Raw genomic sequence first — 19647 nt, 5'->3', positions numbered from 1 at the left:
TTTTGTTGTTTAAAGATGTACCATACTAACCCCAGTAGAATATGCAAGGGGAACCTTCTATTAGAGAATTAATTTGGTTATCATTATTGATTAATCTTGCGCTAGGACACCATGTCCATGCCATCTAGGCATGAGTATACTTACTGCAAATGTACATGTAACAAAAAGACAGTACCAAAGACAAGAGGGAAAAAATGAGACTGCCATAATACAGAGACAGCTAATGAAAATTTTATAGAAACATATTAATGACTGTCAACAAGGCCAAGTTCAAGATCCTGCACCTGGTTTGGGGCAACTCCAAGCACAAATACAGGCTGGGCAGAGAATGGATTGAGAACAGCTTTGAGGAGAAGGATCTCAGGGTGTCAGTAGATGATAACTCAGCATGAGCCGGCAATGTGTACTTGTGTCACTGGCTCAGGTTTGACAACAATGCTCTCAATCCCTCCTACCCAGGTAGGGAAGGAGAGAGAGAAAAAGAGAGATACTTGGCTGGATTGAAAACTAAACTACACAGCTTTAATTAAACACTAATGATATAAGAAAATATATACAATTATATACAAATGTGTTCAGGAAATGTACAAAGCCCCTATTGCCTCCCTCCACCCCCAGCAACTCCCACAGCATCTCCTGAGCTGCGAACAGTCCTGAAAAATCCCAGAGCTGCTGCTGGAGAGAGACCAGAGTGATGAGGGTCAGGAGACCTCAAGCCTGGGGGTCGATGGTGATGGATGGATGGAGTCCTCCCCGGACGCCGGCCATGGAGGGAAGAAAAGGGAAGAAAAAGCAGGAAGGAAGTTGTCTTCTGTGATCTCTGATCTTCCTCTGAGCTTATGTAGATATATGGAATGGAATATCTCTGGCCAGTTTTGCTGTCTGTCTTAATTCAGCCTCCCACAGGGAGGTCATGGATCTCACCATAGTGTCTGAGCCAGCAGAGTGAAGATGTGACCTTGAAGACCCAGCAGTTAGAAAAACATTCCACTGTTATCAGTGTCACTTGGAACACTCTGGTACTAGTTAAAAAAATACTTACTGAAGAGGAAATAAAAAAAAATAATAAAAAATAATTGGCTTCCTCCTGGCTCAAACCAGGACAGCTTGCAGCCCAGAAATCCAACCACATCCTAGGCTGCATCAAAAGAAGTGTAGCCAGCAGGTTGAGGGAGATGGTCCTGCCACTCCACACTCATGAGACCCCACCTGGCTTACTGTGTCCAGTTCTGGAGTTCTTAACACAGGAAGGACATAGGGCTCTTGGAGAAAGTCCAGAGGAGGGTCATGAAGATGATCCAAGGGCTGGAGCACCTCTGCTGCGAAGACAGGCTGAGAGAGTTGGGGCTGTTTAGCCTGGAGAAGAGAAGGCTCCAAGGAGACCTTACAATGGCCTTCCAGTACTTGAAGGGAGCCTACAGAAAAGCTGAGGAGGGACTTTTTACTGGGGTGTGTACTGATAGGACAAAGGGTAATGGTTTTAAACTGGAAGAGGGGAGATTTAGGTCAGATGTTAGGAAGAAATTCTTTACTGTTAGGGTGGTGAGGCATTGAACAGGTTGCCCATGGAGGCTGTGGATGCCCCCTCCCTGGAGGTGTTCAAGGCCAGGTTGGACAGGGCTTTGTGCAACCTGGTCTTGTGGAAGGTGTCTCCGGCTTTTCAGGGGGGTTGGAACTAGATGATCTTATAGATCCCTTCCAACCCAAACCATTCTGTTATTCTACAATTCTATGATTAATATGAAGATCTAAAAGCAGCTTCTGTCTGAATGTTTAATTTGTGGAAGATGAAAATACATGCCACATTCCAGTATTTCGTCCCTGAGTGTCCATGTCTGAGCATTCCTAGAAGCAAGATGCTGGTGTAAGTGGGCCCTTATACTTAATACAGCTGTTTCTTTTTTCTTATTCCACTCAATCTTAACATACTATAAAAAACTGTAGCAATTTTATACTACTATATCCTCTCCCACCTTCCCCAAATCACATATTGCCTACCAAGCATCAGCCTTTAAGTGCAGCCTGGGAAGAAGTCTTCAAATGATCATGTTGGCTAAGAGAAAGTGATGCTGGTGCCAGTGATTTCTGCCAGGAATGGTACTGATGTGTTTGATGGCTATCTAGAATACTGAGCATTTCTATTTCATTTGTATTCATATAAATAGATTCTTAAGCTACATGTTCATTACCGTATTCTGAACAATCCTTTCAGATGAAGTCACCAAAAAGGACTTGGAAGTGTAGAAGAGATGTGTTTTGCATGTACAGCTTCAGGTTTTATTTGACTATAATATGATCTCTGTTTCTGTAACAGCAGTTAAATTTAGGCTTACATTGAACTTCATGTAGATACTGGGTGTATCATCAGAGTTCATGTCAACTAATGCAGCTTTTCCGTATGTTCACTACAGTATCTTTACAGCTAATTAGCGTCAGAGTCATAGCAGGGAATGAGGTTTGGGGTAGGACTTGCTTGCGAGTGGTTGGGTACCTCTAGAGCTGGCCTAGAAATGGAGATCTTTGCATAGTGGTGGCAGGTATGTCATAAACAAGCAGAATATTCCTCTGCTTCTGATGAAGCATCTGGAGGTCAAGTGAGATACCAGAAACTACATAAAATATCATCAAATATATGTGTTTAAGAAACTGAATTCCATTGTGTATGTTGTGTAATCACCCTGTTTTTCTTCTTAGCATTGCAGGAGATAGTTATACTGAGCATTGCAAGTGTTGCGTTTTCATCATACAGGCTAAAAAAAATAAGAAAACTATAGTTTCAATGTTTCTACAGACTAGGAGAATGCATATTCAGTATGTACCATGCAAATAGGCTGGAACCACAAGCAGTGCATGTAATCTGTGCCATAAATCTATGCTGAGTCATTTTATATCACAGCTGCTAACTCCAGAGCATGACAATTGCATTTGTATGGTTTTATAGCTGCCAAAATTGCCTTCTTTTCATGTCTTCAACCTCAGCGGATAGTTCAGCATTGCTTTGAAATTCATGAAAACTAGGTGTACCAATATGTTAAACTCCCTCGGCTGGTGCCGTCAGATGAACTTTGGGTTTTTCAATCATGGAGATGTTTACAGGGCACCAGGTGTGCTAGCAAACAATGGCATAGAGCTATCAACAAGGGGGAAAAGGATTCTTGGCCAGGAGTTAGCGGGGCTCATTGAGTGAGCTTTAAACTAGCCTTGAAGGGGGTAGGGGACAAAACTCCTGGATGGTTTGATTTCCAGAACACCAGGCTTGCTGGCACTGGATGGGAAGACCCTGTCCTGCAGGGGACAAAGGGTCCTAGGGCAGGAGTTAGCAGGGTTCATTCACAGAGCTTTAAACTAGATTGGAAGTGGGAGGGGGTTGTAGCTGGGTTTGAACTAGTGGGGCATTGTTCTACTATTAATGAAGACCAGAAGGCCTCCTGTCTCCCAAGGATGCCACCAGCGTGCTCAGCTCGCTCCCTGAAATGCCTGCACACCAGTGCAGGCAGCATGAGGAATAAACAGGAGGAGTTAGAGGTCTGTGTGCAGTCTAAGGGTTATGATCTGGTGGCAATTACAGAGACATGGTGGGACAGCTCACATGACTGGAATTTGGTCACGGATGGCTATGTCCTATTTAGGCAAGACAGGTCAGCAAAGCGAGGTGGTGGAGTTGCTCTTTATGTGAGAGAGCAACTAGGATGTATTGAGTTCTGTCCGGGGGCCGATGAGAATCAAGTGGAAAGTCTGTGGGTACGAATTAAGGGGCAGGCTGGCATGGGAGATACAGTTGTGGGGCTCTATTACAGACCTCCTGATCAGGACAAGGGAGTTGATGAGGCTTTCTACAGGCAACTGAAAACAGCCTCACAACAACAGGCCTTAGTTCTCATGGGGGAGTTTAACTATCCAGATATTTGCTGCAAGGCCTACACAGAGGATATAAAGAAGGTAGAGGTACTGAATGCCTTCTTTGCCTCTGTCTTTACTGCTGCAGATTCTCCCCAGAAGAAGTCAGGATAAAAGAGGAGTTTGCTTTGGTAGATGAGGATTGGGTTAGGGATCAGTTGAGCAACCTGGACATCCATAAATTGATGGGTCTGGATGGAATACACCCATGGGTGCTGAGGGAACTGGCAGAGGTCATTGCTAGGCCACTCGCCATCATCTTTGGTAAGTCGTGGGCAACAGGAGAGGTGCCTGAGGACTGGAGAATAGCAAATGTCACTCCAGTCTACAAGAAGGGCAAGAAGGAGGACCTGGGTGACTATAGACTGGTCAGCTTCACCTCCATCCCTGGAAAGGTGAGGGAACAACTTGTTCTTGGCACTATCTCTAGGCATATCCAGGATGAGGGGGTCATTAAGAGTAGTCAACATGGTTTAACCAAGGGTAAGTCAAGTTTGACCAACCCTATAGCCTTCTATGAGGAAGTAACTAGGTGGATAGATGATGGTAGGGCAGTAGATGTGGTTTATCTTGATTTGAGTAAAGCATTTGACACTGTCTCCCACAGCATCGTCATAGATAAGCTAGGGAAGTATGGTCTTGATGATCAGGTAGTGAGGTGGATCATGAACTGGTTGAAAGGAAGAAGTCAGAGAGTTGTGGTCAGTGGGACGGGATCTAGTTGGAGGTCTGTGACTAGTGGAGTCCCTCAGGGGTTGGTACTGGGATTGGTACTATTCAATATTTTCATCCATGACCTGGATGAGGGAACAGAATGTACCCTCAGCAAGTTTGCTGATGACACTAAACTGGGAGGAGTGGCTGACACACCAGAAGTCTGTGCTGCCATTCAGCGAGACCTAGACAGGCTGGAGAGTTGGGCAGGGAGAAACTTGATGAAATTCAACAAGGGCAAGTGTAGAGTCTTGCATCTGGGGAAGAACAACCCCATGTACCGGTACAGGTTGGGGGCTGACCTGCTGGAGAGCAGTGTAGGTGAAAGGGACCTGGGGGTCCTGGTGGACAGGAGGATGACCATGAGCCAGCAATGTGCCCTTGTAGTCAAGAAGGCCAATGGCATTCTGGGGTGCATTAGAAGGGGTGTGGTTAGTAGGTCAAGAGAGGTTCTTCTTCCCCTCTATTCTGTCTTGGTGAGGCCACATCTGGAATATTGTGTCCAGTTCTGGGCCCCTCAGTTCAAGAAGGACAGGGAACTGCTTGAAAGAGTCCAGCTCTGAGCCACAGAGATGATGAAGGGAGTGGAACATCTCCCTTATGAGGAAAGGCTGAGAGAGCTGGGTCCCTTTAGCTTGGAGAAGAGGAGACTGAGGGGCAACCTCATAAATGTTTACAAATATGTTAAGGGAGAGTGTCTGGAGGACAGAGCCAGGCTTTTTTCAGTGATGTCCAGTGATAGGACAATAGGCAGTGTGTACAAACGTGAGCATAGGAGGTTCCATGTAAACATCAGAAAAAACTTATTTCCTGTGAGGGTGAGAGAGCACTGGGACAGGCTGTCCAGAGAGGCTGTGGAGTCTCCTTCACTGGAGACATTCAAAACTTGCCTGGACACTCTCCTGTGTGATGTGCTCTAGGTGATCCTGCTCTGGTAGGGGGGGTTGGACTAGATGATCTTTCGAGGTCCCTTCCAACCCCCAAGATTCTGTGATTCTGTGGTTCCTTACTTCCACTGATTTTTGGAAGGTCAGCATTTGAAAATCAGATGCTGATTCCAGGTTATGAAATAGGAAGTGGAGATCCCAGTCTGTAGCATTGGTAATGCATCCTGGAGTTAAAATAGTGAGAAACAGGGATTTTGCCCTTCCACACTGTAAGCTCAAGTGTGGCCTTTCATTTTGGGGATAGCTGTCTTGGGGAGAGGGATGAAGCAGTACAACCTGAAAGTGAAAACATCTCAAACAGGTAGAGCAAGGTTTCTCAAGAGACATCTGGAAGTTCTTCATATGTAATTCTTTGTGCTCCTTTGCTGCAACCAAGTTCATTGCCTGCCTCATGGTAGCTTGTTTGGCTTAGACACGAGACTAGAATGAGACCCAGTAGTGAAGTACAGTGTATGCTGGTACAGTTCTGCATGAACCAACTTCAGTCTTGATTTCCATACATTTTGCAGACTCACGTGCAAACTCAGACTAAGGTAAAGCTTTTGTTTTGATTAAATGCAGTTGTTAACCATGGCTAATCTCTGAAGATAGCAATTCAGGAAATACTTTGTAACTCAGTGCTGTTTATGAAGCAGTCATTTTTGGATCTTTATTCCAGCTGACTCCACTGCTTGGATTATACAGAGGCCATTCAGAAAGAGTTACCTAGGCAACCCTTCAATTGATTCTTTTGTGCTCAGATTTTACTTCAGTCATCATATTTCAAAGCTGAGCATCCATCTCCATTTGTTTTTGCAACCAGAATGGGAGAGAAATTGATTTGGTTTTAGGAAGCTGCCCCACAAACTCCTGTGCCAGCCCAGTCCCCCAAAGTCAGGCTTCAATAGATTGCAACAGTGAAGTGCAGATACCATCTGCCCCTTCTGATGAAAAGCTGGAAACTAGAGGAAAAGCTAGCCTCTTAAGCAGCTCAGGAGCCTCTGAAGTAGTCTGTGGAGTGTGACAAATTGGGCTTATGTACCTTCAAAAATCTTTTAATGACGATGTCTTCACTTTATTGTCACTTTACAATCATGCAACTTGGGAGTTTTACGAAGTGTAGGGGTTAACAAAATACTGTCTTCTGTTGACATCAACACATAACTGTCAAAGTAGCTGCAGCCTGACAATGTGTCAAGATGTAAATAGGGGTTTGCTTCCAGTCCATCAGTGGTGGGTGATACAGTCATAATGGAAGAGCCTGAGCTAAAAGTTGGGCTTGCTTCTGTAGGTACTGATCAGTTCAGGTACCTGGGTAGTTGAACAATTCAGGAGTTTATTATAGTGGAATAATAAAGAGTCATTCTTCAATCAGAATCAGCAAAAAGTAGAAAAATATATTACCAATACCAACATATGATGACTTCATCAATAACTCCATCCAGACCTGTTTTGATCCCTGACTAGACTAGCCTACATCCCAAGGGAGAGCCTGTGAGAAGACATTTGAGGCACAAGGTTCCCCTCCAGGGTGAAGGCATGACACTGCTCTGTGAATTCCAAGGGACCAGCATCACTGGCAGCATAGCTGTAAAGGGACATCCTCAGACAGCTGAACTCCAAAGTTACGTCATAATCTGGCCAAAACCTTTTTACTGTGTCCTAACTAATCTTGTGAGGTAGGTGTGGTATTAATGCAACGTTTTCAGACCCCAGGGCTTCTCACTGAAACACAGCAGTCCTCAGGACTTCTTTTTAAAGATTCACTAACTTCATTCATCCATCAATATTCTGCTCAGTGTGGCTTTTCTTACAGAATGAAGAAGATGAAGACCAGCCTCTCAGCCTGGCCTGGCCTGACACTCCACGCAAGCAGCTCACTTACCTTATTGTGTTACCCATTGTCTTTCCTCTGTGGGTTTCTCTCCCAGATGTCAGAAATCCTGTAAGTAACTGTTGTTAGAAGTTGGTATGTTCTGCACAGCAGAATGGCTCTATAGCAGAATGCCAAAAAGGGAATGTAGTGGATTTACATAGAAATAGAGCTAAGATTTTTTTTTTTTTTTTTTTTTTTTTTTTCTCTGAAGAGGTTACCATCAGTCTTCAAATCTTCAAATGGGTACTTATGGGCAACTGGTTGGTAATAGCTATATGAAGATTGCCGTCCATATTCACTAATACATCATAACACAAACTAAAAGCTCTTAAAACTTATGCATTCTTAAAACTTCTACACATCTGCATTCCTAGATCTCCATTGAATTGTAAGAGTCAAGGAAGTCTGTACATCTGCAGTACCCGAAAGGGTATGACTGGAAAGATTTTAGACTAAATTTTCTCTGCGGTTCAGAAAGAATGATACATGTTATTACTCTTATATGCTTGTTTCACTATATATCTGCCTCCTACTCATAATTTTTAATTTCTATACTAGAATGAGGTCCAGAAATTCTCCCATGTGTGTCAGAAAACAACGTGCCATGAAATCTGTGATGCAGAAGTTAAACCTAAAATAATACTTAAATAGATGACTGACATCGATTATTAACAGATATGTAAAAAGTTAGGCCTACCACTGCAGGCTTGATTTGCAAGTCGGAAACCCAAATTCTGTATCAGATTAGTCAGATTAATGTGTAAATATGTAAAATGAACACTTGAGTACTATATACAGATTTAAGGAACCACATGAAACCTTTGACAGCCTCTGCAGATGTTCACTTTTCAAAAATTACTTCTTCTATCCTCCTAGAGTCTCTTTTCTAAAGTATATGTTTATCTCCACATAATGGAGATAGTTTAATGGCATTCACTTGTTCTATACCAAGATATATTTAGCTCCATGAGACCTAGAAGCACTAGGAAAATTATTTCATGTACAAGGTCTCTGATTATAAAGTTAGAAAAATCCTCACTGGCTTATTATGCTGCGGTGTACAGACATGCAGAATTTTATTTACTTAGAGTAGATTACGCATTAGTTCAGCTGATTCAATAGCTGACATGTTCTAATGTGTGTTTAGTGCCTTAGTAATACCTGCTCACATTAAACAAGGATATATGAAAGTCCTTACTATAACATTGATAATGTTACTGGCAGTACACCAGAGGTATCCGTGCCAGTGGGGTACTTTGCACCTGACTTTCTGTTCAGGTGTTTTGAACAATAATGGGTACTTTCCCTATACTAATAGCTCATTTCCTCTTTGGCCCTGTGTGGGCCACAAATGTGACTGCCCACCCCTAATAGTAAGGAATATTGAAAGGTTGAAAGGAAAATTATGTGACCCAGGTAGGCCACTGGGCCAGTGGCAGAGACTGAACATCATCTCTTCATTATAGCCGTACTGCACTGTTCATCCATTTGTCTTACAGGCCAGAAAAATTACTATCAGGTCTCCATTCCTGCTGTCACTGGACCCATATGGGGCAGTGCATTGTATCTCTGCACCTTCCCTTTGCCAACAAAGAGGTACAGCTTACATCAACTCTTGTTGCCATACAGAGGTGCACTGTTACCAAGGGGAAAAGGACAAGATGTTCCTGCACAGATCCAGTTACAGGAACAGGTTCTGAGTAATTAGATTTAAGCACCATCAAGTACGAAAGGAAAATCGAAGCTTGCAATGTAGATATTTTTATGTGTGAGACAAACACATGGTTATTTCAAGTCAAAAGTAAAGAAAAGATGCTGGTAATAATACTGGCTAAAATTAACACAGTTACTTTGCAAATCATTAAATCACTCACTGTCTTTTGGGATCAGGCTTTTGGAAGAAAAATCTTCATACTTGGATCCTCCTTGCTTCTGAAAGTCCTGTTTTTCATACACGGGCATGAAAGCAATATAGAAATGTACCAAGAAAAACGTCCTTAAGATTGCTAGTAGACAGGAACAGTACCAATCCAACCAATCTACAGTGAAACTATAAAATCCTTTCTCTTTTGCTAAAAGAAAAAAACATACAAGCTGAATGAGCCATGGCTCTTGTCATTTGTCTGTTACCATGACCACAACAGAACCAACTGGTACTAAACTGGGCTCTCGGTCTTTACAAGGCACCATCACAACAGCTACCAGAAAAGCTGGGGAGAAGTAGTGCTGTCTGCTGTCTCTGAGTAATTCTTTTGGGAAAATGCTTGGAATTGGCAGCTCTCTATATTTCCAAGAGCTAGTGACTTGCAATGAGATGAATCTCAAAAGACTGCTGTGATTGGTTACAAAATAAGCATGGTTATTATTGTACTCTGGAAAGAAAAACGAGAATCCAAAAAAAGAATCAGCACTCTCATTACTGCTTTTTAAAAATTTAATCTATGTGCAAATGATATAGAAATGGGGTCCATTTTTGGTCTCATTGTCTGTAATATGTACAGGATTTAAATTCTGCCCTGTTTGAGTCTAGATGTTCCCCTTTTATAATAGGTGATTAAGCCATTAAGCCTATTTAAATACTCTTAATCCTGAGCTTCTGCTTATCAGTTAATTTTACTGGGAGATGATTGTCTGACAGAGTCTAGGAACACACACGCTGCAAAGTTACTGACTTGTAATTCTTAGCCATCCAAATTCTGTGGGTGTCTGACTCAGATAGGCAATGTCTCATTATTCTGCAAGAACTGTTTGGTATGTATGATTGCATTGACAGAGAGCTATTACTGGCCAGTACAGCTCTTGCTTTATTGGTTTTGCATAAGTCAATGTATGCTTGTATCTTGAGTGTTGTATAGTGATGATCCAAATTGCACTGCTCTGAGCTGGTCTATATAGATTTTGTGACCAACTGCAACAAGCTTATCACTTCATCATCATATTCACTGTATTTGGCATTGCATTTTGCCAGAAAATCCCAGTTTTTACAAGGACATAAAAAAATTTTGAAAATCAAAAGAGTTGGCTACTAAGAATGGTGAAAAAGAAGTGCTAGCTATTTAGTTTAAAGAAAAGGAATTGCTCTTTGCATTCATTTATCCATTCCAGACCCAGTTCTGCTCCCAGTGGTGTCAGATTACTATTTTACCAGCAAACTTTCAAATTCAAGTTCCTTTCAAATTGTGTTTCTTTTTCAGACTGAGGTCTTCTGTCTCCAAATGCATTTTAAGTTTTTAGTCTGAAATTAAAAGTCTGTCTGAGTGGGTTTAAATATCAGAAGCTCATAATCAGATTTTCTGGTCTGATAAAAATGTAAACTCTTTTGAAAAAGTAACTCTGCTCTGTAAAGAGTTAAGAAGCAGATCGAGCAAAATAGCTTGGGCAGTTCTAGAAACAGTGCTTGTGACAGTAATAGAGTTTACATGAAAAGTAAATTTGCAGGTGCCAATGTGGCTGTTTATGCCTATATTTAAAGATCATTGATTTAAAACACCTACTGGAATGATTTGCTTACTCCAACATAAGTCGGAGTATTTTTTATATGATATATGAGGGGGTTGGAAGGGTTGTTAAATCTGTACCATCTTCAGTGCGTGTTTCTATGTATCTTAGATTGTAGAGTTTTATAGGTTGTGTTAGTCAATGTTTACGAGTTCAGTTTTCAGGAGGGCATTTAGCACTATGCAGAGCACCCCCGGAGTGTGAGTAGGTGTTCTGTAGCACAGCCTACAGCTGCACCTGCTGCTAGAGCAGATATGGACCTTTTAAGTGTCGCATCCTGTAGATGAGTGTGTACAATTGCCATTGCTGACTTTTCCTTTTTCCCATCAGTAATTACCTGATCTCATTCCATTGACATCAGCAGAAAGTCAACACCATTTCAATGAGCTGCCGATCAGCCCTGCTTTTTCCCAATTCAGCAGACAAAGGACAGTGTCATTCCCACATGACTCGTTCTTATGCCAGCCTAGTTCACTAAGCACGTCTTAGTCCACAGCCACCCATGCTGATTAGTTACTAAACATAAGGCTGTCCCATATAAATGCCTCTTGTGTCTGTTACACGGGAAAAGCTATCTGTGCCATTCTGTAAACTCTCTAAAAAAGAGGGCTTTATCATGACCTGAACAAGCTGAATTGGCAAAATACAATAATTATTTTATCTCTCGAAGTCATATTCAGGGAAAGCTCTGCTGTCCTGTCTGCTCCCATGCCACCTAGGAAGGACCCACAGGCTTAGGCACTTTCTGGTGCAACAGTGGCGGATCTTGCAGTGGAGAGGGGAGCAGAATAGGTGCGTGGCCCAAAAAGTCTGGAGACCCATGCAATGCAAAAAGTGGAAGCAGCTTTAGCGAGGACTTAACTGGAGGAGGTAGTGCAGGATGGACCAGCGGGAGCAAGTTACTCAACATGGTATTTCCACAAAGAGTCCTACTGGTTATCCATGAAAACGTGTAGGATTCTGCTGGTGGTACATTGGAAGTCATCTAGGGTGAGGGTCTGTGTTCAGAAGGTCAATGCCCATAAAGAATGTGGTTTCATTCAAGACTGTTAGCATTCACTCACAATCCAAATTCCATTTTAAACACTAATTTAATTTAGACAACAATTGCCTGGTACAGTACTGCAGTCATGTTTCCTTCCTTTAGTGGTTAACTTGATCTCTTTTTGTTACAGAGATCCAGCTAGCCAATAGGAAATATGCATGATGCAAGAGACTGGAAAGAATAGAAACCAAAATAAATCGTTAATCTGAATATAACCCATTCATTGGCCAGAAAAATTCTATCTGTTCAAAGCTGGACATTAGTAAGGGAGACACTGAAAACTATAATGAAGTTATACAGATTTTTTAATTCATTGAAGGGCCTCAGAGTGTGTTCTACATTTTTTGTAACAAACTTTTCTACAAAACAAAGCATAGCAAATATGTGCTTAATCTATCTTCTGTTCTAATTGAGAAAATGGGTTGTTTTCCCAAGAAAAGTAAACACCTTCATAAGTTTTAGATGTGTATTTGTTTAGCTCTGTCATATGGCAGCCTTTGTTGTAGTATTTGTGAAAGGTGTTGCACATAGTTATTGATGTGTATCTGTTTGAGCAATTTGAAAACATTCTTTCTGAATAAGCAGAAGCTATTAATAAATTTAGAAGCCAAACCACCATTCAGCTAAACACACATGCACACTGTGGCATAACAAAATATGATACAAATGACAACCCAATACTTGCCAATCATCATCTGAGTTGCCAGGAGGAGTTACTTTACAGCTGAAGTAGTTGGAAGAACAGGTAAGCATATAGCAGTGTGGGGAGTCAGTTTCATGACATTTTTTGAATTTATTTTTTATCATCATCTGATGATGATCAGAAGAGTTTGTCAGAACAGCTGATGGGAAGAAATGAGAGGCTGCTCTTTGAGAAACGAGTAAGAGTACAGCACATCAGCCTTCGGCGTAGGTGTTCACTGTTTCTCTCTGTTTGTATTTCAGGGATCAAGAAAATTTTTTCCTATCACATTTTTTGGCTCAATCAGCTGGATCGCATTTTTTTCTTACTTAATGGTCTGGTGGGCACATCAGGTAAGGAGGTGGTGCTGGTACAAAATACTAGCCCTACATTGTGCTTTGCACTGTGAAAGATCATTAGAGTCCATCATCTACCTCATGCTAAGTAGCACTTTATGTTAGGACCTGCAACCGTGGCTTAAGTAAATCACTACTCAGTAAATGGAAAGTAGTTCAGAAAGCTGTCGTTGTCCTGATCGCAGGACTTGATCATTCTTATAACATCAGAGCCGACAGCAACCACTTATCAACACCTGCTGGTTCTATTTGACAGTCTTACCTTTCTCCTGAACCACGGAAATCTGTGAAAACAAGTAGTTGTTCAGTCTTGCCTGTATTCTCCAAGCTAGTTGGCAAGTTCCAAGATGATATTCCTGGCTACACAGGTTTGCAGCAGAAAGTATTTCTTCACCTCAGGATGCTGGTGGATTTTTTTTCTGTTTTTGCTTTAACCTTTTTTAGGTTGGAGAGACCATTGGTATTAGTGAAGAAATCATGGGATTGACTATTCTAGCTGCTGGCACATCCATTCCTGACCTTATTACCAGTGTTATTGTAGCACGCAAAGGTCTGGGGGACATGGCTGTATCCAGTTCTGTTGGAAGCAACATATTTGACATCACAGTGGGGTAAGTCCTACAGCAAGAAAATTGCGTCTGTTTTAACGAGACCTGTTCTTCCCATGTTGCTGTAGTTTTTCCAAGGTGTTGCCCACAACAATTTCCTGCCATTGATACTGAAAAAGGAGAAGGATGCAAATAAGCAGTAGATGTTACTATTTTAAGTGCTCAGGAATCTTTAGATGTTCATATGACAGAATTGTCAGAAATTTGTTGCCTAATTTGTTGCAAGTGAATTGCACTTCAAAAAGTATGTAAGAGTAGTGTTCCAAGAAGGAATTTCTGAAGCTTTTTATTATTTTGTCAGATTGCTTTTGTTGACATGTGACTTCTTTATATACCCAGCAAGTCCCAAATTACAAACCAATTTGCTAGTAACACAAAGGACCCATTGTATAGCTCTGACAATGTGAAGCAAGGTAAGATTGTGCAGAAATGTGCTATTTACACTTTACTGCTTCATGACAGCTCTGGGATAATGATGTGTGGCATGTAGTTGCAATTCAAATTCCTTTGCAACCTTCTGAGGCCAAGCTAGACCAGGTTCAGAAATGTTGTAACTTACACCTCAGCATTTAAAAAATGTGCAGTAAATATACAAACTCTCTTTATGCTCACGTTCCTGTCTTCCACACAGGACAGAGGCACTGAGAACCATGTCCATACTCTCAGTTTACCTGTCTTTGACAGCTTCTTGCAATCACACATGCAGAAGAGCAGGTCCAATCATAGTTGTAGTCTTATGCAACCTAGTCATAGAACTGATCATGGTTTTATTCACAGGTACAAAAAGGGAGCCTAAAGTTAGAGTAGAAAGTAAATGGCTTTTTTAATCCATCCATTAGCTAATGGCAGGACCTTTTTGCACAGCAGCAAAACTGGGCCACTTTTTTCTATTAATCCAGAAGCATAAAGTTTTTACCTTAGAATCTATAAGCAGCAGGCCTGCAAGAAATGCCATTACCATGCACTTCAACTTAGAGTGCATAGGGATGCATTACAAAACTTTTTGCTTTTTCAATGCTTTCTTACTTTTCTTAAAAATTGCTAGTCTTCCTGGCAATGGGGGTGTTGTTTTCTTGTACCAATCTGCTAGATCTTATGTATTTACAACAGCAGTGGTACAATTGAGCTGTAGGCTGGTTTAGTTAGTACTGAGGCTGTAATAAATTATTCTTTCTTGAGCTGCTTATTCAAAGTTTGAATGTTGTGAGCTTCTGACAGCTCTCTTCATGCTTTTTAAGCCTGCTAAGCTCCACTCAATGGCTTAAGTATTAATTTTGGCTTCACATCTTCCAGAGGGATTTTGCCTCATTCTGTGGCATCAGAGATGAGAAATGCAATGGCAGCAAATACAGAAATAGAAATTAAGCTGGAGTTCAGTTGAAGTGCACATTTTAACATAGGTTTATACTGTAAATATGGATCAAAGCTTTTAAGGGCTAAGCTTTTGGGGGAGTGCCTTGCAGGGTGTTGATTCTTCATGTCAAGGACATGTCTTCAGGTGACCCATTCTGCTGTAATGCAGGCTTTTGGAAAGAGATTTGAAGGAGATTCTTCCACAGATGGTTTGAAATTCAGAAACAAATGAGAGGTGCCTCCCAGCTCACAGGCATGCCAGGTGATTTGTCAGGCAAGGGAAATATAATTCACCAACATAACTAGTGGAATAGGGAGAAGCTTAAATCCCATTTCTTCTCCCCAAGAACCACAAGCAAGCAGACAAGTTAGATTTATGTTCATATTAAATGCTTTATGCAGGAAGCCTCTAGTTGTATTTTGAAGTGCCTCCAGAAACTTTCTGGTGCCCCTTTCTGCACCTCTGCAATGTTTCTGATCTATTTTTCTGTTTCTTAACAGCCTTCCTCTTCCATGGCTCCTGTATGCTGTGATTAATAACATGGCCCCAGTGCAGGTCAGCAGCAATGGTCTGTTCTGTGCAATTGTCCTCCTCTTCATCATGCTGCTTTTTGTCATCCTCTCCATCGCTTTCTGCAAGTGGAAGATGAATAAATTCCTGGGTTTTCTCATGTTTGGGCTTTATTTTGTGTTCCTGGTTGTCAGCGTCCTCCTGGAGGACAAAATAATCCAGTGTCCTGTCTCCATCTAATGGAAAGTGCTGTTTCTCAAGAAAAAAAACAAACAAGCAAACATAGATATTTATTTTAAAAAATAATTAAAAAAAAGTAAAAATGAAACCATGAAAAACCACACCAAAAGTTGTCTATGAGAATAACCCATGGATTTGTAAATTTCCTCTCTCTCAATTTTAAAAAAGAGAAAGAAATAAATAAAGAAATAGAGAAAGAGAGAAAGAGAGAGAGGAAGAGAAAAAGAGAGAGAGGAAGAGAGGAAGACAGAGGAAAACAGAGGAAAACAGGAAGAGAGGAAGAGAGGAAGAGAAGAGTCCAGCTGCACTGGACTTTGTCTGCTGTAGAACATCCTCACCGCTCAGTGCTGGACCTGCTGTGCACACACGGAAGCAGTGACAGCTACTGCTTCTCCTGTGCCCATGGCACATAGTCTGCAGGCTTCTTATTCTCTGTAGTAGTATACACAGACACACAGCATGCTCAGTTGTTAAAGCTCTCATCTTCTAAGGGGAATGCTAATGCTAACTTTGTGGGGGCACCAGCCCCCATTCATCCTGGTACGGGATTTTTTCTGGTGAAACTCCTGAGTGGAAAGCATCCACAGAGTGCATGAGTCACAGCAAAGAGCTTGGACATCTCTTCATGTAAATGGATGAATATGATGTGATTTCAGCAAAGCCAGCGAGTTCCTCAGTGTTTTGACCCTCTGTATCACAGGCAAGTAAAGACAATCAGCAGAATGTAAATAGTGGTTAATTTCATCTTGCAAAACTCTTCAGATACCTGGCACTGAAGGGGCAACGCTGCCTGGCCATTTTGTAACTGGTGCAGATTTTCATTGCATTCACATGCAAAGACCAAAATGGGGATACTCTTTCTTATCTAATAGCAACACAGCATGCAGAGAGATCATACAACTACTGTGTGAACACACCATTCTTATTAATGCAGCAATACCAACAGTACCAATGGCTTTCAGATGCTGTTATCATAATGAGTTTGCCTTTTCATGCCAGAAGAAAAAAGGCTAATTTGCTTATGCATAGTATTTCATACAGAAAATACAAGTAATTGTTAAGTGACAGCCTAATTGCTGAAGTGGATATATATTTTACAGTCTAACTTTCACTATTACTTAGTGTGTAAGAACCTTCACAGCTACAGATAGCCATTGCTGGAAGAGATCTCCAGCTGGTGTACAAAGCTGGGGCAGTTCATATTTGCTGTTATAAATCTTGAAACTAGGTAAGAGAAACTTAACATTTTTAATATAGTGGAGCTTCAGGAGACCTACGTGAAAAATTTTCAGTATTGCTGGAAGTGTGAATGCCTAAAGAAGCCCAGGAAGGAGTGAAAATGCAGTATTATTTTCCTGAAATTGTAAAGGAAGGAGAAAATCCAAACCTAGAACACAAATACAAGGGGGAAGTAAGCAACAAAGTGTTAATCTTTCCTATAGTTTGGATTATTAAAAAAAGAAAAAGAAAAAAAAAAGGGAGGACTCAAATGTGCATTAAGTAATTATTTCAGATAATTGTTGTTTGTTTATTCAAATATTTTGTGTGGTTAGAGTTCATGAAATTTCAGCACATTTCTGTGACCTGTTCCGGCATTGTTTTGTATTCATATTGCACTCACAATGGCAAGGCCATGCTTACAGCTGTGTAAGAGAAGGTTCAGCACATTTTGTCTTGTCTGTTTCTCTGTGTTCCATGCTGTTTGTATCTCACTCATCACCTTTGTCCTTTACTATTTTCCTATTATATGTGTTTGTATATAACAGAATCTGTTTAGAGACTAAGGACTTGACAATATAATGGTAGAGAAAACAGTAAAAAATACATATTAAAAATTGCTAAAATGTTAATATTATATGATCTCGTGAAGAAAAAAGTGAGATACTAATGAACAAAAGCAAGAAAACTAGGAGTTACAATGTGTGCTACTCATGTCTTCTCCTAAAGTATTAAGTCCTAGCTACATTCAGAATCAGTATTTGATCTTAACCATACATTTGCAACATCTCTTGCTGCTTAGTGCTTTGTAATGTGAGCTTCTGTCATTGTGAGCAAAAATTTATGTATTTGAGATCCTTCATTGCTCCAAAATCCTGACCCATCTTCACGATAGTGCTGCTACCTCTTAGCATTTGTTTCTGCAGGCATGCAAGACAGAAGGATTGGTGTTTATGTACCTGCTGTGCCCTCTGCTGACAGGAGCAGCAATCTTGGGAAAGCAAATCAGTAAACCAAATTCTGAGCTCAAACGAAACAGGTGTCCCAAAATACAGAGCTGACTCCACATTATAATCTGTCCCCGAGGAGTTACCAAATGCTTTTTATTTCTGATGATGGTGCTCAAAACAGGTTTTTTGCATGACCCACGCAAACCTTTCCCAAGTGAGCAGAATAAGAGCAATCTGAAGAGCCTGTGCAGGAAGGATCATGATAGGTGCCTGTATATGGGCACTTACATTACTCCTTTTTTTTTTTTTTTCTTTTTTTTTTCCCCATTTATTATTTCATGGCCACTGTGGTGTGCAACTCCCACACAAGAAACTCCTATGCTCTAGTGCTCTCTGCAGCGTGAGGGCAGCAGCAGAGGCTACTGCCCTGCTGAAGACAGGCAGGGAGAACAGAGTAACTGATGAAAAGCCCTGCATTGTTCAAATGTTTCAGACGAATATTGCTGTCATTAACAGCTTGAAGGAAAACTTCTATGTGTAGGGCTAAGGGCTGGTATCCCGTAATGGTATTTGTATACTGTCCTAGGATGTATCTGACTTGTTTCTTTCCTGTATCTGCTTGCCCCTATCTACATATTTATCTTGGAAGGTATTAAAAATAATTGTTTCCTCTCAGGAGTGAGATACCACATGGCTTCCACTGCCTTGTGTCTGCTGGGTAGATCGTTACTCAAGTCACCAAACAGCAGTGTGGTCAATGGCAGCTCAGCTCCAGAGGTAACAGGAGAGATTCCAGTTGTGTGTTGTTTTCTCTGGAGGCTGGTTGTGAAAACTGGTTATACTTCCCAAGGCAGCTTTCTGCAAAACTGCTAGGATAAATTTTTTCATGATATTTGCATGCTGATGTGCTCTTTGATTATAAGGCAACATAAGAGAAGACAGAGATCTGGCTGGAGTGAGAAGCATGGTCCCTTATCCCATGCAGGAGAAGTTTGAAAAGAGAACAGCTGAGAGCTGCTGTCACCCAGTGACTGGATGTCCATAAACTGTCCACCAAAAATGCATACCACTTTCTAGGACACTCTTATTTTACAGTGACAGTAAATTTCCCAGCATGAAGTGTTTCTCATTGTTCGTAACTGTTTCAGTATGTGTTTCATTAGTATTTCTCAACATTTTATACCTAGAAGTAAAATTTCTGTTTTCTTCAAAGTTCTAAATTACTTCAGTAGGGATCTGGTCCTGCAACCTACCTGAATTTCTAAAGCAAGATGGTCAGCCTCCTATACCTGATTGTATACCTATAATAATTTATTCAATTGATGCTGCACTCTGGATAAACCTTTTGAAACACAAATGAATCATTAACACAGAAATTGGTGTTACAGTTGAGATCCTGTTCTGGCTTAGTGTTTTCAGGACAACATGAGGCTGGTAATACAGTAAGATAAGAATGCAACTTCAGGTTAAATAGCCAGCTCTCTGTGGCACCATTAAACCTGAACAGAACTGGTGTTGGAAATGATTTTTGGAAGGGAATTCCAGTAGCATCTCAGTAGCATTATGGATCAGACTGTAACCTGTGTTAAAGATTTTCTGCACTGACTTCACTGAAATTAAAGCAGGAGTGGGTACAAAATACCATTGGAGTCCTAGAAGTATTTGCTGTTTTCTGCTAAAAAAACCCAACAAACAACAACAAAACCAACCAAACACACACAAAAAAACCAACCAAAAAACCCCCCAACAAACAAAACGCCACACACACAAAAA

The 19647-nt window shown here is 41.1% G+C and overlaps 1 protein-coding gene across 4 annotated transcripts in view; it reads left to right on the top strand.

Moving 5' to 3' along the window:
- SLC24A2 (solute carrier family 24 member 2) overlaps positions 1 to 18081 on the top strand; it is a 109564-nt gene extending 91483 nt beyond the window's left edge. For all 4 annotated transcript variants that reach the window (XM_051643187.1, XM_051643188.1, XM_051643185.1 and 1 more), the window contains 4 exons: positions 7354 to 7482; positions 12902 to 12991; positions 13439 to 13605; positions 15457 to 18081. In XM_051643187.1, coding sequence (XP_051499147.1) covers positions 7354 to 7482; positions 12902 to 12991; positions 13439 to 13605; positions 15457 to 15706 — 636 coding nt within the window. In that variant the 3' untranslated portion in view covers positions 15707 to 18081. The remainder of the gene's footprint in view (positions 1 to 7353; positions 7483 to 12901; positions 12992 to 13438; positions 13606 to 15456) is intronic.
- The last annotated feature ends 1566 nt before the right edge of the window (positions 18082 to 19647 follow it).

Source organism: Apus apus, chromosome Z (genome assembly GCF_020740795.1).
Source record: "Apus apus isolate bApuApu2 chromosome Z, bApuApu2.pri.cur, whole genome shotgun sequence".
NCBI classification, from domain to species: domain Eukaryota; kingdom Metazoa; phylum Chordata; class Aves; order Apodiformes; family Apodidae; genus Apus; species Apus apus.
This window is presented reverse-complemented; position numbering and strand designations above follow the sequence as displayed.